The sequence below is a fragment of the Bubalus bubalis genome, chromosome 14 (assembly GCF_019923935.1).
Source record: "Bubalus bubalis isolate 160015118507 breed Murrah chromosome 14, NDDB_SH_1, whole genome shotgun sequence".
Lineage (NCBI taxonomy): Eukaryota > Metazoa > Chordata > Mammalia > Artiodactyla > Bovidae > Bubalus > Bubalus bubalis.
Window position 1 is genome coordinate 66,087,439 of NC_059170.1, and position 23,393 is coordinate 66,110,831.

Below are 23,393 nucleotides of genomic sequence, written 5' to 3' on the forward strand. Positions count from 1 at the left end.
CCTCTGCCATCCCCTTCTCCTCCCGCCTTCAATTAGTAAATATCAGGAGCAAGCAATGAGACCCCAGTTCTTCGAATCAAGTCCAGTCCCACCGGGATTCCTCCGAAAGACACCACAGAGGGTCAATTCCCTTCGGATGGAAGCGGATGTGGTGTTTCTGGAAGGAACATAGGAAGGCGGGATTTCCGGCCCAACGGCTTCAGGGTCTACAGGACCGAGAAACCGAACCGGAACCGGTGGGAGAACTCCCGCCGTTGGGAGGGAGGTGTCCGGAAGCGCCGGGAGAGGGGACTACATTTCCCACAAGCCCGCGGGGGTGGGCGGGGGGACGGCAAGGGGCGGGCATCGGGGACCTTAACGGACAGGCCTTGCCCCCGCAGAATCAAGGTAAAGGCTGGCACTGCGGCTCCAGGGGAAGAGTAGATTTGGAATAGTCACCCTCCTAACCCATCCCGAACTGACAGAGGGACCTTGGCGACTTTGGGGTTTCCGGGCCGCCGGACTCCATCCCCCAGAACCCAAAGCAGCGCCTCCACTGTGGGCCTGGGGCCGCTTCCTAGGTGCCTGACGATACGGTTCGATGCGCTAGGAAGGCGAAGGCCCGGGGTCTACCCCTTTCTAGGGCTGTCGCGCCTGTAGTGGGTCCTCGTTCGCCCCTGACCCACGCCCTGTCTCCGGTTAGCGCGGGCTGGAGCGGCACCGTGCCCGGCTCCTTGGGGCTCGAAGTCGAGGGTGGGATGCCGGGGAAGGTGTTCTTCCTCCCCCCTCCCCGTCTAAGTAGCGGGCGACCTCTCCCTCTCCTTTGGTTGTTGCTCGGATGTCCTTCTGTCGGGGCGGCTAAAGCTGTCGAAGGCCTGCGAGCCAAGCACTACTAAGCACCTTCACCCAACATCCCTAAATCCTTTCCTCTACCGGTGTTAGGAAGATTGCCATCGGGAGAGGCGAAGTGACTTGCCCCTAGGTCGGTCACAGAACTTTAAATGGCAGAACTTAAGGTTCGCACCAAGCCTCTCTGGATCTAAAGCACTTTGCTTAAGCCCCATCACCTTTCTCCAAACCTTAACCTAAGACGCTGGGGACCACAGTCATTTTTTTTTTTTTTTGGTCCCGCAGCTCACCCCCCCTCCAACCCCCCACCCCACGCGCTGCACCCCGTGGCGGTCGCGCTGGCAAGGACACTTCGCTCAGGCCTGTTCAAACAGCGATCCCAGGGCCCTCCAGCGATCCAGTTTCCCTGCTCTCCTTTTCTGCCTCCTCCGGCCCAACTCCTCTGGGGAGGGACAGACAGCGCGCGTCACCGCCGAAGCCGCCGGGCGGGTGGGTGGAGTTTACTGCGCGGCGGCAACAGAGTGGGGCCCCCACCCCCAAAGCTCTGGGGCGGGGCTGCTTGGAGGTCGCGGACGGACTGACGGACCTCGCCGGGATGGGGGGTGTGGCTGCTCCGCCAGGGTCCTGTGGGTGGGACGGCTGCACCGCGACCACCGGTGCCCTGGGCCCCTCCGCCTTCTGCTAGATATGCTCTTCCTCTCGGTGAGTTATTTTTCCGTCCGGGGGGCCCGGCCTCCCCAGCGTAGGTCACGCCCCGGGGAGGAGGAAGGAGCCGGGCCATCTCGGACGGTGTGGCCTGGAGAGGGCAGGGCCACGGGGAGCTGACCAGATGCGCTTTGGAGTCCTCCTCCCTTCGGGAATGTTGATCCGCGGCTGCGCTCCATGTTTCAGTTTCATGCAGGCTCCTGGGAAAGCTGGTGCTGCTGCTGCTGCCTGATTCCAGGCGACAGACCTTGGGACCGCGGCCGGCGCTGGCGGCTGGAGATGGCGGACACGAGATCCGTTCACGAAACCCGGTTTGAGGCGGCTGTGAAGGTGATACAGAGCTTGCCGAAAAATGGTACGTCCACTTGGGCCCCGCTGAAGAAGCCGCCTGCAGAGGCCCGAGGCCCCAGTTTTCTGAATATCACCTCCTTGAACCTTCTTTCTGCTTCTGGTCTTGCTTATTTAACCTACTTATTTTCTTCCTTGATTTCTGCATGCTGTTGAAGGGAGGTTATCAGATGTGAATTAACTGCCTGCTGATCTTTCAAGCCTGAAACAGATACAGTATCCAGATCTTAAGTAGTTTGTATTGTTGAAAAATCTCGTCACTTAATGACTGCGGGTTTGGGTATGGTAAAATAAAATCTAGGATAGAGATGCCCGGGGTCGCATACTCATAAAGTCTACTTTCTGAAAACTTTTCATATGAAGGAAAAGAAAGGAAAAGAACCACTGTATTCGCATGTAAAACGATTTCTCTTATTTAAAAAGTGGGTAAATATATACTGCTTAAAAAAAAAACTGTTTTCGTTGTACTAGTGTTCTCTCTTTTGCACTCATTTGGAGTCTGGCCACTTAGCTGAAAAGTCATTGGAGTTGTTCTTTGATATTTGGCCTGTTATTTTTCTGACTTTTGTCAAGATTTTTCTCTATGTGGTTTGATTATGACCTGTCTTGGTATGGTTTTCTTCCTGTTTATGCTGTTCAGGATTTTGCAGAGCTTTTTGAACTTGTAATTGTATGTCTTTGACAAATGTTGGGAAGTTTAAGGCCATTATTCAGATTTTTTTTTTTTTTTTCCTGTGGAAAGGCTTGAAGAGGGGGACTTTGACTTTTCACTTATCTTTCTGCATTATATGAATTATCTTTCACAGTAAACTTATATTTTTAAAATGATGCTTTTAAGTGCTATCATTGTGTCAGAATGTAAAACTAACCGAATACAACACTAATGCATTACGACAGTATTTAATGTCATGGTCACTATTTTCATGATCATTGGGCTAAGTAATCCATTGGGCTAAGTTCAGTAAATCATTGGGCTAAGTTCAGTACTGTTAACAAACATTCATTAAGTGCAGATACAAAAGGTTTTGAAAACAACTATACATAAAATAACTTTGCTTTCCTAATCTTCAAACATCATATCGGAGGACACATGAGGGATTGAAAGAGAAGAGTGAATGAACAAAATGTAAAGAAATAACAGGAACTTAGGTATTGATTTTTAAAACGTCTGATTGAGAGTTTATAGGAAGGCATGATGCTAAGAGTTTTGTTTAAATGGTACCTTCATCTTTATTTCTAAAACACGTGTTTTTATACTTCTTGAGATTTGATAGGATAGACTTGGTGATAGTTTGCTATCTTTACTAGGATCATGTATTGCTTATTAGGAAATCCATGTAAGTATAAATACAGTTTGTATTATATAACGTTTAAGAAGATATTGCAAAGTCAAGAACTTCTGCCAAATGGCAACAGAGTTAGGCAATGTTCAGTACTGTACTATTGTTCCCTGAAATGAAATTGATAATGATTGAAGCAGAACTGTTGTTATAATGAATCACTAATTATTTTTATAGTAAAACTTTTAAGTTGTGTCATCTGTCCTGGATTATTTTGCAAATAAACTTACAGTCTTTTGTTTCTTGTTGCTTAATCTTTATTATGGTATAAAGTTATGAAGAATCCTGTAGCATCTTGTTTGGTATACTCTTGGCCTTTAGAAATTTGTTTTCTTATATAGTATTTTAAACACATATATATCAAATATATTATGCATGAGCACCTTGAGGACAGAGATTATACTTTATCCAGTGTCTTATACACAGGATACATTCAGTATATGTTATTAGTTTTTGTTGTAACCTAATGTATATGTTAGTCACCTTAACCAATAAACTTTTAAATCTCAGTTGATTGACTTACTAAAGATATTATGAGATGAAGCTTTTGATGTTTTATATTTGGGTTTGTGTTAGTGAAATAGGTAACCATTTTAAACTATAGTTTCTCCATTTTTCCCCCTCTGCAATGTAAAAACTGTATCACTGAAACACTCTATCTAATGGATATTCTTAAATGAGCATGTAGTGTGTACTTAGTTATTATTGTAATTTTGGAATTAATTATGTATTCCTGGCCAAATCTGAACCATCAGCTCTCAGCTTGTCTGTTTTGTAATTTTCAATTACAATTCAATTACAATGTGTATGAACTGTTAGCTTTCGATAACTACATGTTATCAGCTTATTAAGCAATCTATGAAGTTTTAAAAATATTTTTAGTTTTAATTTTTATTATAAATTTTGGAATAAAAGTAATATACACTAAATGTAAATTTTGAAAAAATAAAAATGAGCAAAAAGAAACTAGAAGTAATCTATATGCCTATGATCTAGCTATATCCTCTTTTAACATTTTGATGTGTTTCCTTCTACTCTGCTTTTTAAGTATGTAAGTATTTATTTTGCAGAAATGGATTGTGCTGGTTATGCTGTTTTAAACTGCTGTTTTGTTCTCATTTCATAGTAGATCATGAAGCATTTTTCATGCTATTTTTAATATTTTTCTACAGTAAATTTTTAAATGATTTCTACTTGTTTTTATTTTCTGTATTTTAAATTTTATTACAAAATAACACATACTTTGTAGTATAAAAATAGTGTAAGTGAAAGTTGCCTCATTCCCCTTTTCTAAGTCCCAGAAATATTCAGTAAGAATAATTTGATATGTATATATCTAGATCACACATTCATGAATACAAGCTGGCTCTTACACACACGTACAACTAATACATTTGCATATGTATTTATTTTTTGAAGATGGAATAAGACAATAAAATTGTCTACAACCTTTCCACTTATGACATGAACGTAATTCCATATTAGTACACAAAAGACAGCAACATTTTTAAGGGCAGTAGTTATAAATAATCCTGTCATATATGTGTATCAAAATTATTTAGCTTGTTATTATAAAACATTTATATTCTAGTTTTTTTCTGTTGTTAAATAGTATTGCAACTTATAGCATTAATTAAAACAATTTGAAATTTTTAAATATAAAAATGTTTCCTGATATGCTAGAAACATGTATGAAGACTGATCCTTAAAAAACTGATGTGTCTAAAAACTATGGAGGTCGGAAATGAGATATGTATTTCATATTGGATTAATTCTTTTTCTACCACAGTACATGCTGGTTGGCTGTAGCCCAACTTTGTAATCCATCGAGAAATCAGAAATCAAAAGAAGTTGAATTTCTTGCTGTTGCAATTTGAGTTAGCAGAGTATATATTTCACTTTTTCATTTATTCTAGTCAGTGTGATTTGTCACAATTTTTGGATAAAAATACCTTAATTATAGTTGTATGATACAGTTTTTCTATATTTTGGTTTTTTAAGTGACATTTACCAATTATTTTGGTTACACTTATAGCATATTTGTTCCTTTATTCTTTTATTTATTGAATTGTTGGACAATGTTATGAAAGTGTAAAATCTCAGAGTTTTTTGATTTGGCCCATGCTATGTGTTATGTGGGATCTTAGTTCCCCAACCAGGGATCAAACCTGTGTCCCCTGAATTGCATTCTAACTACTGGGTAGCCAGGGAATTTTATTTTTAAATCAAAGGAATAAAGAAACTGAGCCATAACTTTTGTTGCTGTAAAATAGGAATAGTTTGGACTATTAATGAAGTATTAAAAAATCACTATTAGTATAGCTTAGCTAATTTATTGCATTAAATGATCAATTGTATTCTCCAAGTGATCTTACTTAATGTATGTTTTCAATAGGTTCATTCCAGCCAACAAATGAAATGATGCTCAAGTTCTATAGCTTCTATAAGCAGGCAACTGAAGGACCTTGCAAACTGTCAAAGCCTGGCTTCTGGGATCCTGTTGGAAGATATAAATGGTAATTTTATGAAGAAAGCTATGAAAGAATTTTTAAGTTTAATAACATAATTGTCATATGACTGTTATTTATGTGGTTATGTATTATTCTGTGCATAAAGTTTTCCAAGTGTTGGATCCATTTTTATCTTCCATGTGCTCCAACACAATTTCACACAAATAGGAAGGTCTTGGGGAAGAGAGAAAAACAATAAAACCACAAGAGGTGGGTGTAGCAAAGATAAAAAGCATTTTCAGTTAGTCTTTTCCTTTATGGAATTTTTTTTAATTTTTATTATGCCAAGAATGTCTCACAAACTGCATTAAAAAAAAACAAACTCTCCTGCTTCTTTTACCTGCCAAGAAAAAGACTGACTTTGGCTTGTCAGGTGACATGGTTTGCTTCGAGCCTTAAGATAATAAGTAACTAGGAGCATGACTCAGGTTCTGGCTTACTTTTTATCTCAGCTATCACTCCTGTCCCACCGTACTTGAATAGAAATTTGATTTTTAATATTTTTAACAGAATCACAAAATACCTCTGCCATGTTTCCAACAGACCAACATTTGACGTTCTTAAACAAAATATCATGACCATACATCATGTAAGTCAGGAATAGAGTATGCTAACTGGCAGAGTAAGTCTTAAGAGCCATATGTTTTGATGGCTAAGTTCACCCTGTACTGAAAGTCCTTAAACTCCTTTGAGGATTTCTTAGTTCTGTACTTTCCTCTAAGATCTTTTTGAAAAGTCCTAAGATACTAGCTTAATGGTAACAGCAATATGGTTTTTAAACCGTTTGAGGAAAATTTATTTATTAATGATTTTCCTCAGAATTGACCTTTGGTGGAGTTAAACTGCTTCTGGAAAATACCTCTAAAAAGAGAGGTTTTCATTTTAGGCAAAAATTTCAAAGGCTCTTCTCATCATCTAAATTTTTCTTGTCTCTCACATTTTCATTTTTTTTTTAGAAGAAAACTTTTCCATTTTTCAAGTGTCTTAAGTTAGACTCTTATTTAAATTAACCAAAACTTCTGTTCATTTGAAACATGACTGTGACAATGCTTGTAAAATTTTCTCAAAATGTTCATTTTTGTCAGTGTTCTTTATAATGATAAAGACTTTAAAGAGTTTTTAGCAAATAATCATGAACAGTGTATAGTGTCTGTGGCCTGTAGTCTGTATAATGTGGTCTCTGTAATCTATGATATATATATTTATATATATTTTATATTTATTAATAAAGTTTTAGATACTAGTCAATTTTCCATTTTGCTCAGTGATATTTTTCTTCAAGTTTGGTGCATTTAAAGAGATCCTTTGGAAACATGTTAATGTTTACATTAATAGCTTTAAGTAAAGCCTATTTTAAATTAATGACCCTATAGCAGTAACTGTAAATTGTATTCTAAGCAATTGAAATCAGGTGTCTTTCTGTTGTTATTTGGGTATCTTCATTTCTAGGGATGCGTGGAGTTCTTTGGGTGATATGACCAAAGAGGAAGCCATGATTGCTTATGTTGAAGAAATGAAAAAGGTAGGGAAAATAATTCAAAATAGAAAATAAAACTTTTCAGGACCGCCTTAATTTTTATATCAGTCTAATTAACTGCTTTGTTTTAAGAAACAAGGAGATTGTATTACATTAGAATATAGAATCTAGATTATTGACTTTGCTGCTGCTAAGTCACTTCAGTCGTGTCCAACTCTGTGCGACCCCAGAGACGGCAGCCCAACAGGCTCCCCCGTCCCTGGGATTCTCCAGGCAAGAATACTGGAGTGGGTTGCCATTTCCTTCTCCAATGCTTGAAAGTGAAAAGTGAAAATGAAGTCACTCAGTCGTGTCTGACTCCTAGCGACCCCATGGACTGCAGCCCACCAGGCCCCTCCATCCATGGGATTTTCCAGGCAAGAGTACTGGAGTGGGGTGCCATTGCCTTCTCCGAGATTATTGACTTTATCAGGGCTTTATCTGTATCAAAGTTCATCTTAAGGTGCAGTTTTTTCTTGAAGGTAGATCACATCGTGACATGGTATTTTGTTTTCTTTTTTCATCTTTCCTATCTTTCTCTATAGTTGACTTTTGCAGAAAGTATATGAATAGGAACCTTTTAAAATATTGATTTCCCTTTCTCAGGAGTCTGGGACTTACATGGACTGTCTTTAAAACATTTTTTTCTGCTTTGAAACTTTTAATGAGAAATAGGTAATAAAACTGCCCAACAGTGTTCTCATACAAGTGTTGACTCATTAATTGAGATGTTCCTATCAGTAGATTTCTTACTAACAAGAGTTTTTCTGTGAATGCAAAAATTCTTCAGAAGGAGAATAAGATAAGGATACTTTTAGTTTGTCTGGTAACTAGTAAGGAGGGCATTCTTTATTAATTAGCTCTTCCAGAAGCAATTTGATGAAATCATTTTTAATTGTCATTTTAAAGATGATCTTAATGCCTTTTTATAAAGGAACATTTGTATGTTGTGATAGATCAGAAGTTGTGAAATCTAGATCTGTCTGAGAATGTAAAATAACCTTTGAACATAAAGAAAATCTGTAAAAAGGAATAGTTTTTGCCAGTGCTTCGACAGTATTAATCTCTTAGTAGTAGTCTTTATTTGGTAGATTCAGACTGATTTGCTTTGGTCTAATCTCTTCTACACTGCTCTGAGTTGTGGATTTTGTTACATTTTCAGTTTTATTTGGTGGACTTTGAATCTGTAACAGAGGTCAGAGCTTAGTTCTTTTGGTTGTTAACTGTATCAGTAGAACAACAAAGAAGCCTTTCAAAAGCAGAGAGAAAGATAATCTACAGCTTTGGTTTGATACCATTCTTTTCTTTTTTTCCTTAAAATATTATTATGATCTTTCCTCATTCCCTCCATTTTAATTCTTTAGTGGTAATTTTAATTATGTTTTGTAGATTGATACAGAAAAGAGAGAGATATATATATGTACATATATATATCCTGTTAGTTAAAAGTGGAAAGAAAACCAATAGTGGTATCATATTAAACATACTGTGCAGCAACTAGTTTTCTGCCTGTAAAAAAAAATTATAGGTATTTTCCCAATCAGCACACACAGAACTAATCTTAGACTTTTCAATATCTGTAAAATATTCCATATATAGGTAGGAGGTGGGAGGGAGATTTAAGAGAAAGGGGACATATGTATATCTATGGCTGATTCATGTTGATGTATGGCAGAAACCAACAGAATATTGTAAAGAAATTATCCTCCAGTTAAAAATAAATTTAAAAAATTCCACATATAGAAATAATTTGTCAGTCACCAGCTTATGACTGTTTATTTGAATGCTTTTTCATTTAATTTACCTTGCCTTTTAACTCTGACGATTCTAAATTGGCCCATAGTTATGAAGGTGTCTGAAAGTGGTTACCATTTCCTGCCTTCCTTAAGTACCTTTTTAAATACCGAACACAAGAATTTTACTTTAGTCCCACAGTTTTTTATTTTATTTTACATTAGTGCCTTTAGTGTTTAATGCACAATATATAGGTTATCATGTAAAATTTTACACGAAGTTTATGTAAAGTAGTTTTCAAAATGAGAACGCTTTTAAATCTTAGCCTGAAATTTTTTTAGGGTAGTATATACATTAATATGTAATTAACGTAGATACTTTGAGGAGTCTGTAAATTTCTTCTCAAAGTTTATCAGTAAGGAAATTATAAATATATTATTTGGTCCTAGTGTGGATCACATTAGTAGTTGGTTTTCACAAGATTTGTTTCATTTCATTACAGATTCTCGAAACTATGCCGATGACTGAAAAAGTTGAAGAATTGCTACATGTCATTGGTCCATTTTATGAAATTGTAGAAGACAAAAAAAGTGGCAGAAGTTCTGATTTAACCTCAGGTTGGGCTGTTTTACCTAGTTTTTCATTCAGCAATTGATATATTATGTGTGTATTAATATTTATATGTCTAATTTTTTTTTCACTTTCACATGCCAGTCCGACTGGAGAAAATCTCTAAATGCTTAGAAGGTAGGAATAAATGAAATCCATGTGAAACTTTTTTTTTTTTCCATGTGAAACTTTTGTTCAAAATTTACATGTCAGAAGAATTCTGCACAAATTTATATAACTTAACAAGCTTTTCACTCAAGAGTTTTTTTCCTAAGCAAATACATTGCACCAAGTTCCAAAATATTATAAACCCTAATTTTTAACCCTGAGTTATTAAAATATGACAGATGGTTCATTTGTATACAGAATTGTAACAGAATTCATGGTTTTGATTTTATGATTCATATTTTATATTTTCTGTTTGTTTTATGAATTGTATTAGCAGTGCTATGGCTGAAATGACTTGCTAGCTAATTTTAAGTGATTATGTTTATTGTATGATTTAACTTTAGTGTAGCTAGAGTTTTAGAGCGTTTAAAACAAGACGTCAGTGAATTCACCTCACTTGTCATTTTTTTTTTTAGAATTCTGTTTTCATGTTCTCAGTAAAGATTTGAAAGGCTTATCTTTTATGTACTAGCAGGAGCTGAATATTCTGCAGATTTGCTGGTATTAACTGTCAACATTTGCTCTTCAAATTGTTTTAGAAAGCAGAGTGAAATGAGCCAGTAAGAGTCATTTTAAATGACAATCATATATGTTTTAAATAAAAATCAGCTTGGCCATCCTTACTTTCTTTTTCCCTGGCATCCCATTCCATCTTTTACTAATTGATGGAAATGATAATCTTTCTGTCCTGTCGTGAGGCCTGCAGATTGTGTCTACCATCATAACTGACGGTAATTTTTACTGTGTATGACTCAGTACCACACCCTCCGTATCTGATTTGTTTACTCGAGGGGTCAAGCATTAACAAATTACCTTCTTTGTATTTCATACTTACTCAAGTCAGAGAAGACTATCAATGTTTTCTTTCTCTGAAGTGTGTTGGTAGGATGCAGAAGGGAATAATTCTGGACCTGCTTTGGCTGTGTCCAGCCTACAGCCAGAGGCAAATGTTGAAAAAAATAATGAAGTTTCAGATAATGACATCTCAGATCCATAATCCCTTAGCTATAATTAAAAATTTCAAAAGGCTTGATAAAGCTTTTTTGGTAACCCATTTGGCAGAAAAACGTGTCCTAATATGTATAGGAGGAGCAAACCTTGATCTGAAATGACATGAGGCTATTTTAAGTTTTTATTCTAATTTTGCCTATTACTCTGTTTTTGGCTCAGACGGTAAAGTGTCTGCCTACAATGCCTACCATGTGGGAGACCCGGGTTCAATCCCTGGGTCGGGAAGATCTCTTGGAGAAGGAAATGGCAACCCACTCCAGTATTCTTGCCTGGAAAATGCCATGGATGGTGGAGCCTGGTAGGCTACAGTCCATGGGGTTGCAAAGAGTCGGACACGACTGAGTGACTTCACTTTCATGTTTTGCTGTAAAAATATTATTTTTTGTGAGAGCTGCCTTAGACTCTATTGAAGGTATTGTATAATATACATTATATACAGTATATGACCATTGCAAAGTTAGAAAACTCTGCATTTCAAATCATATCTAGATCCAAGGATTGTGAGGGATGTGGACCTACACCATAATTTATTTAACCTGTGCCACTCTAAAGGAATTTAGATCGTTTCCTCTTCTGATCTTCAAAGCTTGCTGCTGAAAGTAACCATGTACAAATGTCATTTTACATAGGTGGAACTATATAAGTAATAAATTATATTAGAAATATAATTGCTAAGTCACAAATTATGAGTGTTTGATGGGTGTCCACTTTTGTAAGATATTGTCAAATTGCAAGACAGTCTGTAATCTTTGAATTTTTTATGTGTTTTTTTTTTTTAAAGAATCTTATTAAAAGTAGGCCAAGTAGAACAGATTATCTATGTCACATGGGCTTTTTCAGAACATACGTAGTAAGTTTTGAAATCAGGAAAGAGCTTTCCAACTTTGTTCTTTTTTCAAAATTATTTTGCCCGTTCTTGATTCCTTGCATTTCCCTATGCATTTCAGAATTAGCTTGTCAATTTTTAGAAAAATGCCTAGCTGAGATTTTTGTTAGGGATTATAATGAATTATAGATCATTTAGGGGAGTATGGTCAGCTCAACAATATTACCTTCCAATCCATTTCTTTAGATCTTCTTTAATTTCTTTCAACAGTGGACTATCATTTGCAGTGTATAGTTCTTACACTATCTTTTGTCAAATGTGTGGCTAGTTATTTTATTCTTTTTGCAGCTATTGTAAATTGACGCTTTTAATTTCATTTTTGGATTGTTTATTGGTAGTTTGTAGAAATACATTGATTTTTGTGTATTGATCTTGTATCTTACAACCTTACTGAACCATTTATTATGTCTAATAGATTTTTTGGGAGATTACTTAGCATTTTCTGTGTATGAGAGTATGTCATTTGCAAACAGAGGCCATTTTACTTCTTCCTTTCCAATCTGGATGCCTTTTGTTTGTTTTTCTTGCCTGATAGCCCCAGGTAGAACTTATAGTACATCTTTGTCTTGTTCCTTGTTTTAGGAACAAGGCATTCAGTCTTTAAACATAGAGTATGATTCTAGTTGTAAGTTTTCATAAATGCCCTTGATCAGATTGAGAAATTTCTCTTATATTCTCAATTTCTTCAGTATTATATTGTTGAGTGTTGGGTTTTGTCAAGTGCCTTTTCTGCATCCATTGTGATAATCATGTGGGTTTTGTCCTTTAGTCGGCTACTACGGGAGCAGGCAATGGCACCCCACTCCAGTACTCTTGCCTCGCAAATCCCATGGACGGAGGAGCCTGGTGGGCTGCAGTCCATGGGGTCGCTAGGAGTCGGACACGACTGAGCGACTTCACTTTCACTTTTCACTTTCATGCACTGGAGAAGGAAATGGCAACCCACTCCAGTGTTCTTGCCTGGAGAATCCCAGGGACGGGGGAGCCTGGTGGGCTGCCGTCTCTGGGGTCACACAGAGTTGGACACAACTGGAGCGACTTAGCAGCAGCAGCAGCATGGTGTACTATGTTGATTTTTGGATGTTGAGTAGCTCTTATTGATAATTCTTCATGCTTTCTGCAGCTCTCATCACAGGTGATACGGGGCTGCTTTTGTTGCTGTCGGGTGTTTCTCTAACAAACATCCATTTGATGAGAGGGATTAGGCGGTTCCCTGTTGCTTTCTTTGTTGAAGGTGCCTGTGAGTGGTGGGTGTTTCTGTATTTTACTTATTGTCAGTTTTTATTTATTTATTTTTTCTGGTTGTCAGGGGCAGAGTAAGGGAGATTCAAAAGATGTGTTATCATCATGATTCTCTGAGAGGGAACAGAGCTCAGTGTTGACTATAGAGTTGAAGTTTTACTTGTTACTGCTACTGATTAGAGAGATTTAAATAAGGCTATAAGCCTGACTGTTAAAGATGAATGGAGATTTGATAGGTTATTTGAGATGCATGGAAGCATCCAGAAGGGACCTGTATAATTGAAAATAAAGCCCAGATGTTTGTGGAGGAAGACCACTGTTTTTGGCCAAGAGCCACTTAGGATGTCTTCAATATCTCAGAGTTATGGAAATATAATCCCCAGTGTCTCAGAATGTGGTCCAGTAACCATCAGCATTGGCATCACATAGGAGCTTTATGGAAATCTAGAATCTTAGATTACCCCAGATTTACCAATTCTGAACCTGCATTTTAACTAGATCTCAGGTGATTGCTATCCATGATAATGTTTGAGAACCTTTGATGTATTTACTCTCAAGGTATGACTTTGGGTAATAGGACAATTTGTCCCTTTTAGGTGATTGATCACATTAACTAATGCTTTTTCTTTTTTTAAACTCATGCTTAAAAAAAAAAAGATTAACTTTCCATTTACTGTGTAAAGACATAGTAATGTAATTTGTGCACCTGAAGCCCTAAAGGTAATAAAAGGATAAAAAAACTTTTTAATGCAGTCCAACCATAATATTCATGAGTGCTTTTAGGGCCAAAGGTGTTTATGTTTTCAGCGTTCTAATGTATGTAATAACTGTCTCTTCGTTTACTGTGTATAAAGATCATTCATCTCTTACCTTTACATTTTGATCAGTGTTAAAATAATTTATCCTCTGCCTTGTTTAGAAAGAATTTAAGATAGTGTTATCATTTTGTTGTGAACAGATAACTGGAGGAATTAATATAATGTACATATATTGTACATATATATATGTACAATGTATATGTAATATAATGTACATATATATAGTTTAAGAAAATAATACTGTTAATTATATATTAACATTCTAACTTTTTACTTCAAGATTATTTTATTAGTTATTTGTGAATTACACAAGGTATTATTTGTAAATTACAACATGATTATGTGTTAACAGCATAAAGTTGAAATGGTCATTTTGTATTTTAGATCTTGGTAATGTTCTAGCTTCTACTCCAAATGCCAAAACTGTTAATGGTAAAGCTGAAAGCAGTGATAGTGGAGCTGAATCTGAGGAAGAAGCAGCCCAAGAAGACCTGAAAAGACCAGAACCACGTGATAGCGGTAATCTTTGGGCGATGGGCTGATCACTTTGCATTAACTAAGATGAAAGGCTGTGGAGAGGTGTGGACTAACTTGGCATTGTCTGTGATCAGGGCACGTGGAGGGCCTGGACTCTTGACCTCTAACCAGGTTTGTTGTGGACCAAGAGGCTTCACAAAAAGTTCACGACAAGTTCAGGGACAGCCAGCCTTAAGCATAGGTGGGCTGATGTTAATTGAAGGCTAAGGATAGGTCACTCTTATAAATGTAGTGCCTGAAATGCTGCATTAGAAATGTATTCCATTTATAAATATGCATATTGTTACCAAGGAGAGGAGACAAGTTAAACCCTCAATATCTTGTCAAGAATAGCATGGGTTCCAGAGAATAGGATACAGGCAGAGATTCTGATGAACAGGGAATATTGGAATCCTGGGGTGTTGCACTAGGGGGGCCTTGTGAGGAAAAGTACCAGTGATTCTTCAGGATATTGTTTTAGAAAGGGGGGGCAGAAAGACACTAAAACAAACCATACAGCTTAGTTTTGCCTTCACTTTCCAATAAAGTCTGACAAATAATACCTTCTTTGAAGGCTCTTTTTATTGCCTATGTAGACCTCTTAGTTTGACCGGATCTCAAAGCAATTTGCCTATGCCTGAGAGAGTGAAAGAACCTTGAGAGAGTAACTCTTGAAAGGGATTTGAGAAGATTGACATGCAACTTAAGTAGTTTTGAAACCAACACAGTTTGGGTGAGCTCTCAGCATGTAATTAACCCATTTTCAAGGAGCACCCTATCTCCCTGATCCAAGTAGGAAGCCCTTCAAAAGGATTATCTTAGGCCAGAGGAATGACTACCCAATATTAGAACATAGTGTATAGAAGTTTTCCTACAGTTAACTTTTATGAATCTCTCCCTTTTTACATGACAGATAAGAAAATTATGAAGAAATCTGCAGACCATAAGAATTTGGAAATCATTGTCACTAATGGCTATGATAAAGACAGCTTTGTGCAGGGCGTACAGAATAGCATTCATACCAGTCCTTCCCTGAATGGCCGAGGCACTGAGGAGGTAAAATCTGCAGATGAAAACTTGGAGCAAACTGGAAAAACTGTTGTCTTCGTTCACCAAGGTACTGTCCCCATCAAAATTTGTTTCTCTGGCTTCTTGCCTATGAATAAAATACTCTTTTAGTAATTTTAAGATATTTAGGAGCAGCTGAGAATTTTAAAAAACCTCATATGAATAACATCTTAGGGTTTATTACTGTTATAAGGGTTATCTCTTTGAAAGACTGAATTAGGGCTGGGGCTTATATTTTTCTTGAGACATTTTTTATTGTGTTTTTATATGGCATTTTAAACTAAAATCTTGGAAATTTTTGCTTTTATTACTGATGTTTCTTTTAACTCATACTCTAATTATATGACACTTTTGTTCTCAAGTCGGCAAGGTAAGTCACAGTCTTTTCATAAGTTAGGGCTCTAGGGATGAGCATATAGTATGTATACAGTCGGAGAAGGCAATGGCACCCCACTCCAGTACTCTTGCCTGGAAAACCCCATGGACGGAGGAGCCTGGTAGGCTGCAGTCCATGGGGTCGCTAAGTCGGACACTACTGAGCAACTTCACTTTCACTTTTCATTTTCATGCATTGGAGAAGGAAACGGCAATCCACTCCAGTGTTCTTGCCTGGAGAATCCCAGGGACGGGGGAGCCTGGTGGGCTGCAGTCCATGGGGTCGCACAGAGTTGGACACGACTGAAGCGACGCAGCAGCAGCAGCATGTATACAGTGAATTATTGACATTGTTGCAGTTCACTCAAGAAACCAAGAAATACCATTTCTTAATATAACAACCAAACATGCATGGTTGCATCCCAGATTTAGGGCCCTAGCAGGTAGTCAGTTTTTTTCTTACGTGTTATAAGGTTTTTATAAGCTTGATCTGGACAGTGTCTTTGTAAAATTCCATGATAAAATACTTTGTAATCTTTTTACATAAAATTAGATTGAATTTAAATTTTTGGTAAGTTAAAATAAATCAACTTGCATATTTCTGTCCCAGTATGAAAATAATATAGAGCCAATAAGTTTTGAAAATGAAAGAAATGCATTTTTCTTCAATTAGAGAATAACTATTCTACCTGGACATTTGTTTATATTTAGATGTAAACAATGATCATGTTGAAGATATTTCAGGAATTCAGCATTTGACAAGTGATTCAGACAGTGAAGTTTACTGTGATTCCATGGAGCAATTTGGGCAAGAAGAGGTAAAAATAACATTTTTTTAATAGGTAAGTTTTCAAAGTGATATATTCAAATTCCATGCATAACTTCTGCTAATAACAGATGTGTATGCTTTTCACCACTTTGAAAACATACCTGTAAAATGTTTAAACATTTGTATTTTGTTTTTTTGTGAGTTTAAAAATATATAAAATTTTTGACTATTCAAAATATTTAAATATTATAATTTATAATGTATTTACATTTATAAATATTCTCAGAGAGGTGGGATGAGAGGCAGAAGGTGAATTCCTTATGCTAGTCCTTATGTCTGAGACATTAACAGTCAAGAAGATTGAATAACTTAAACAAATAAATCTGTTCTTCACGTTGACGTATTAGACTAAAATTTTGAGTGGAAATACTTTTTAAAATGTCAGTTAATTGAGTTTTGGTATTGAAAGCGAACTTTGGAAAAACCATTAAAATACCTGAATTTTATTTTTCCTTTTTGACAACTTTTCCTGGTAACAGCTAAGGTGGTTTTGACAGTTGTATTTATGCTTGTTGTTTATATATCCCACCCCCCAGTCTTTCCTCACCCGTATTCTAACACAGTTCCTTCTAAATTTATTTTCAATTTATTTAATTTTTAATTTCATTAATTCATTATTTTTAACTTTATTGAGGTATAATTGATTTACAATGTTGTCACAGTGCTTTTTGAACAGGTATTTAAATGTTTCTTGGATGAATGACTCATGAGAACAGTTCATTGCCAAGTATCTCAGTTCTCTGCTCATAGATGAATCATCTCCATCCCATTTCTTCCCTGCAGATGGGAGGCAGAAAATGAGTTCACATTTTTTAGAAAAATAATATTTTCTATGATAACATTAAAAAAAACCCCACTTTATAAAGCCAGTAATTCTTCAGTTGTCATAAGAACTTGGTGATGTATAACTGTTTTCCATTTGTAGTCTTTAGACGGCTTTATATCAAACAATGGACCATTTTCCTATTACTTGGGTGGTAATCCCAGTCAACCGTTGGAAAGTTCTGGTTTTCCTGAAGCTGTTCAAGTACTTTCTGGGAACGGCAGCCCTGCGGACATGCAGGTCGCAGCAGTTGAAGGCAAAGGTGAAGTAAAGCGTGGGGGAGAGGACGGCGGGAGTAACAGTGGAGCCCCGCACCGCGAGAAACGGGCTGGAGAAAGTGAGGAGTTCTCTAACATTAGGAGAGGGAGAGGTAGGTGGTCCTTGTTTTTTGTTCTCACTGCCTTTATAAAGGAATTAATGAAATGGGGAGGTTCTCGATAGGAGAGGCACCAGGACTGTCCCTTGGCAAAGGGAGTGTTGAGAGTTATCCTCAGAACATCTGACCATTTTCCTTTATGTCTGGTTGTCTCCTTTGACTCTACAGGGCATAACACTGTATTCTTTGAAGATATGGGGGAAAACATATCTATTTCCACATCTTTTATACACTTCTTTAAGGTAGCCAAATGTGTGTCCTGTCTCCTCTTTTTTTATTTTTGTCTTTTGGCCATGCCATGCAGCATAAAGGATCTTATTTCCCAATCAGGAACTGAACCCCCTGCCCCCTGCAGTGGAAGCATGGAGTCTTATCCCTTGGACTGCCAGGGAATTCCCTTATAATGTTGAAAACGTACACATTATACAAGCAAACATGTAAAACTTGTGATATCCCATTTCTGCAAGGGTGAGGTAACACGGTAGTACCTTTTACACACTGTAATATAAAACTGTTTCGGACTTCCCTGGCAGTTCAGTGGTTAGGACTCTGCATTCCCAGTGTAAGGAGGCATGGGTTTGATTCCTGATTGGGAAACTAGGGTTCCCAACGCAGCTCAGCCAAAAAAAAAACCAAACAAAAGTTTCAGTCTTTCTGAAAAATAACTTGGCAACATTTATTAAAAACCACAACAGAGTTGTTATCCTTTCATCCAGAAATTCTTCTTTGAATTTGTCTGACCTAAAGGAATCAACGGAAATTTGGACAAGAATTTATTTATATACAAAAATATTCATTGCAATGTTATTTGTAATCGCAAAAATTTGGAGTCATCCTAACTATCCAAAAGTGGAGAACAATTGAGTAAATTACTTCTTCGTCTTACAAATGAATTCACGTAGCCATTTCAGTGTTATTGGGACTGGAATAAAATTTTATTATTTAAAATAAAATTTGTTATGAACACATATATTCATAATATCTTTTAACAAGTAGTACACAAAATTACGTATAAGGGGTAGTACCAATTCTGTAAATATATGTGTAGGGAAAAAATGGATGGATAGATAACCATGTGTTAATAGTAGTGAGATTTCCATATGTCTGTAAGTATGATGGCATTTATAAGAAAAATCAGTTAAAAACCTTTGGGAGGCTTACAATGACCAAATAAGAAAACATGGCTATTTGATGTAGCTCTCAGTACTCTAAAAGAAACAGTTTTCATATTTTTCAGTCTTGTTACTATATTAGTAAATAATTCTTAAGAATGTACCCAAATATGTATATTATTTATATATTATATACATTGAGTTGTGTACTAATTTATTAGGTATATTATAAAACCTTAGCAAAAAAACAGTAAGCGTAAATGGAAGTTTCCACCTATGTCAACTTCTTTGATTTTAGTAGTTTATTTTGTGTACTTTATTATTGCTTCCACTCCACTTTGGAAATTTAGATCGCAAAGAAACAGGAAAAATGAAAAAAACAAAACCAAACCCAAACCCCACCGTTTCTACTTGTATAAATATGACTGTTGTTGTGGTTCAGGTGCTGAGTCGTGTCCCTCTTTTGCAACCCCATGGACTGTAGCCCGCCGGGCCCCTCTGTCCATGGAATTTCCCAGGCAAGAATACGGGAGTGGGTTGCTATTTCCTGCTCCAGGGGATCCTCTCGACCCAGGGATCAAATCTGTGTGTCTTGCATTGGAAGGTGGATTCTTTACCACTGAGCCAGAAAGTAATTTATTTTGGTCTCTTAAAATAGGGCACAGGATGCAGCATTTGAGCGAAGGAAGCAAGGGTCGGCAAGTGGGAAGTGGAGGTGATGGGGAACGCTGGGGTTCGGACAGAGGCTCAAGGGGCAGCCTGAACGAGCAGATCGCGCTTGTGCTCATGCGCCTGCAGGAGGACATGCAGAACGTCCTCCAGAGACTCCACAAACTGGAGATGCTGGCGGCATCACAGGTGGGCTTCTGCATTTGTCTTGTCTTATCTGCTGTTGATCCTGTCAAACAGTGTGCAACTGGAATCTGCGTTAATCTGATTTAAATGGACCACACAAATGATACCCAAACCTTATTTTATTTTATTTATTTATTTTTTTTCCAAACCTTATTTTAGCAGCTAAGTAAGAATCTATTTTTAGGGAACAGGGCTCAGATGATGTTTTATCAAGAGGTGTATTCAAACACACTGAGAAAAATATTCAAACACACTGATTTGAATGGTTTTGCTAAGAGATTCTGGAAGCATAAAATGGTACACAGTAACAGTTTACAAAATGGTTTTTCAATGTTGAATGTGTGATTTTTTTGGTACTGTGTGTTTAATATCTCTTTCCTGTTACTATTAAACACCATGATTGTAGGAACTATTTTATTTACTGCTGCTTAAGCATGCAGCCTCATTCCAAGTAGGGGGCACAGTAATTATTTGCTGTTAGATTAAAAAAGAAATCTGATTTACACACATCAGTGGAGATTAATGATTTTTAAAAGGATCTACTTCTGAAAATATTATTTCAGAAAAGACTGTGCCAAAAGCCAAATACCACTTAAAGTAATAGGAAATTTTCAATCTATAAAATTAGGAGTACCATGTTGGAAGTAGGAAGAAGAAGAACAGGAGAACAAGAATTGTTGAATAGTACAGTTTTAGGCACTAACAGAGACTGTAGCTAATGTCCTAGAGTCCATCATTGAAGTGTCATCGTTTTATAGTAAGCATGGTCCTCTATTTTGACCCCTTTTTAAAATGCTCTAGGGTTAATATACTAACTTCCCCATACTTTAATGTAAATTATTTTTAAGATGAAAACTTCTAAGCAGAGAGAAAGGAAAAATTATAATTTGACCTCCACTGTGGTTTGCTATAGCTGATCATGAATTTCCAAAACAAATATTTGGATATTGTTCACTTGATCTTTACATTTTTGCATTCTTAATGATCAGGGCTGCAGTTCTCCTCGAATGTTTGTAAGTTGGTAGTTTATGTGGAATTTAAGGAATTAAGAAATGTTGAGTAGGTAATTTAAAAAGAATGTAAAAGAAGTAATGGCTCATTAATTTAAGGTTTTATTTTGATAATTTTATATTTGAACTACTATAAAACATAAAATGCCAAAGATAACTATTTGGCTGGCAACTTTAGGGACTTTTAATTTGGTCACTCTGAGTTTCAGGATAATCATAATTAGCAGAAAAATTGAGAATAAACTAATATTTCAGGCTTCTTTTAAAAGACAGGAAATAGGAAAAAAGTACTGTATTTTTTCTTTCTGTCAAAGCTAAATCACTGTTTGTTTGTATTTATAGGCAAAATCATCAGCATTACAGACCAGTAATCAGCCCACTTCACCGGTAAGAAATTCTTTTCTTAAAGCTAAGCACCAGGGTTTCAAACAGGTTACAATAAATATAGATTATATGATACTCTTAAAGTTTTCAAAATAACATTTACCATTTTGAACTTTGAGGTTTAAAATATATTTGTTTTAAAACAGAAAGAGAATCATAGACTTGGAGAACAAACTTCTGGTCGCTGCGGGGGAAGGGTGGGGGGAAAGGAGAGTTTGAGATGGACATGTACACACTGCTATATTTAAAATGGGTAACCAACAAGGACCTACTGTATAGCACAGGGAACTCTGCTCAATGTTATGTAGCAGTCTGGATGGGAGGGGAGTTTGGGGGAGAATGGATGCATGTATATGTATGGCTGAATCTGTTTGCTCTTTACCTGAAACTATCACAACATTGTTGATTGGCTACACTACTATACAAAGTAGAAGATTTAAAAAATTATATATCTATGTTTGTCTTGTCGGTCTGAAGGACTTCTGAAAGTCTACGTGAATTATGCTCTAAAATTATCTCCCACCCTCTGCTGCTAAGTCGCTTCAGTCGTGTCCGACTCTGTGCAACCCCATAGACGGCAGCCCACCAGGTTCCCCTGTCCCTGGGATTCTCCAGGCAAGAACACTGGAGTGGGTTGCCGTTTCCTTCTCCAATGCATGAAAGTGGAAAGTGAAAGTGAAGTCACTCAGTCGTGTTTGACTCTTAGCGACCCCATGGACTGCAGCCCACCAGGCTCCTCTGCCCGTGGGATTTTCCAGGCAAGAGTACTGGAGTGGGGTGCCATTGCCTTCTCCCTCCCTCTAGGAGGAATGAAATCTTTTATTGTATGTTTTAAAAGTTATGAACTAGATGTGTTTTTAAGTTTATACATGTAACAGATTGGTGACCAGCTTATTTTATTTTCTCAGAGACCATCTTGGTGGCCCTTCGAGATGTCTCCTGGTGCATTAACCTTCGCTATCATATGGCCTTTTATTGCCCAGTGGTTGGTGCATTTATATTACCAAAGAAGGAGAAGGTAATATGATAGTTTTATAATTGTAAAGTGAAAAAAGTGAAAGTATTAGTCACTCAGTCATGTTCAACTCTTTGCGTCCCCATTGACTGTAGCCCACCAGACTCCTGTTTATGGAACTCTCCAGGCAAGAATACTGGAGTGGGTTGCCATTTCCTCCTTCAGGGGATCTCTGTGCCGCAGGGATCGAGCCTGGGTCTCCTGCATTGCAGGTGGATTCTTCACTGTCTGAGCCACCAGGGAAACCTGTTTATATTACCAGTTTACATACGGGTAGATAACTCTAAGCAGTATGTATTCTAAGGGGTATGCAAACTCTTCTACAGCAGGCAGAGCTTTCAGCAGTAGTCAGGGAAATAGGTCCATCTTACAGATGGATCGTCATACTGAACATCCTGTACTGATCTGAGACTGCGACTACCTTGGTAACGATATCTGGTGGGTTGCTAGACACTTGTTAGATTAAAATTTTTTCACTTGAGAGCATCTAAAGAATTTGCACACTTTTGATTCATGCAACAAGAAAATGATTGATTACAGGCATAAGTTTTATGGAGAAATAATGTTCTTAACATCTGATGTTTATTTTGGGCCCTTTGCTAATATTAAAGGACAACAGATGAAAAATGCCTGCATTCATTTTCTGTACCTTAGAAATATAGACACTGGCACTTTAGAAAATGTTCACCCTGGTGGTTGACTGTCTCCAGAAGTAGGGCTTATTCTAATTTGAGAACCAGAATTCCAGATTGGATGCCAGGAAGTAATTCAGATAAGATGGAAAATAATAGAATCATTGGCAAGTACTCTGAGGTTGTCTAGATGAGGAGTAATGTGAGGCCAAAACTATTGGGTTCAAGAAAATCTTTAGAGCAATTTTTTGAGACACTACATAAACTGAATTATTTTCCCTGGATGGGCAGAGGGACAAACGTTGGTCGTTCTTGGCCTCATTGATTATGTTTTTGTTGTTTTGTCACCATTTCCCATTAGGTCAGAACCGATGGGGAAAAGAGAGGGGGTGTTTGGTGGTAGGATTTTAAGTGTTCTCTTATGTATGTGCAGTAGAAACACATTTTTAAAAAAACCTACAAATTTAAATAATTGTATGTCTGTTGTATCTCTACCAAAGAACTGACGTTTCTAATTACTGCACATGATAACAAAAGCAAAAACCAAATATTTACCCTTCTCTTACATCACAGGGGTAAATGGCTTACTACTCTTTAAGTGCTCTAGTGAGAGTACTTCATAGTAGAGAAACTGAAAATGCACATGACCTCAGTTTAGTCCTCTTTGTTCTCTGCTTATGTTA

At 37.2% G+C, this 23,393-nt stretch overlaps 1 protein-coding gene across 4 annotated transcripts in view; it reads left to right on the forward strand.

Annotated features, from left to right (window-relative positions):
- The first annotated feature begins 304 nt into the window (after positions 1 to 304).
- ACBD5 (acyl-CoA binding domain containing 5) overlaps positions 305 to 23,393 on the forward strand; it is a 31,537-nt gene continuing 8,448 nt past the window's right edge. The window contains exons 1-13 of one of the 4 annotated variants that reach the window (XM_006063169.4): positions 305 to 387; positions 1,720 to 1,888; positions 5,617 to 5,737; positions 7,181 to 7,253; positions 9,484 to 9,598; positions 9,696 to 9,728; positions 14,100 to 14,234; positions 15,145 to 15,348; positions 16,386 to 16,492; positions 17,429 to 17,696; positions 19,473 to 19,672; positions 21,022 to 21,066; positions 21,972 to 22,081. In XM_006063169.4, coding sequence (XP_006063231.2) covers positions 1,813 to 1,888; positions 5,617 to 5,737; positions 7,181 to 7,253; positions 9,484 to 9,598; positions 9,696 to 9,728; positions 14,100 to 14,234; positions 15,145 to 15,348; positions 16,386 to 16,492; positions 17,429 to 17,696; positions 19,473 to 19,672; positions 21,022 to 21,066; positions 21,972 to 22,081 — 1,487 coding nt within the window. In that variant the 5' untranslated portion in view covers positions 305 to 387; positions 1,720 to 1,812. Of the gene's footprint in view, positions 388 to 1,296; positions 1,318 to 1,362; positions 1,531 to 1,719; positions 1,889 to 5,616; positions 5,738 to 7,180; positions 7,254 to 9,483; positions 9,599 to 9,695; positions 9,729 to 14,099; positions 14,235 to 15,144; positions 15,349 to 16,385; positions 16,493 to 17,428; positions 17,697 to 19,472; positions 19,673 to 21,021; positions 21,067 to 21,971; positions 22,082 to 23,393 lie in introns of those variants that run through there. The other 3 variants (XM_044928224.2, XM_006063167.4, XM_006063168.4) reach the window with 3 other exon arrangements.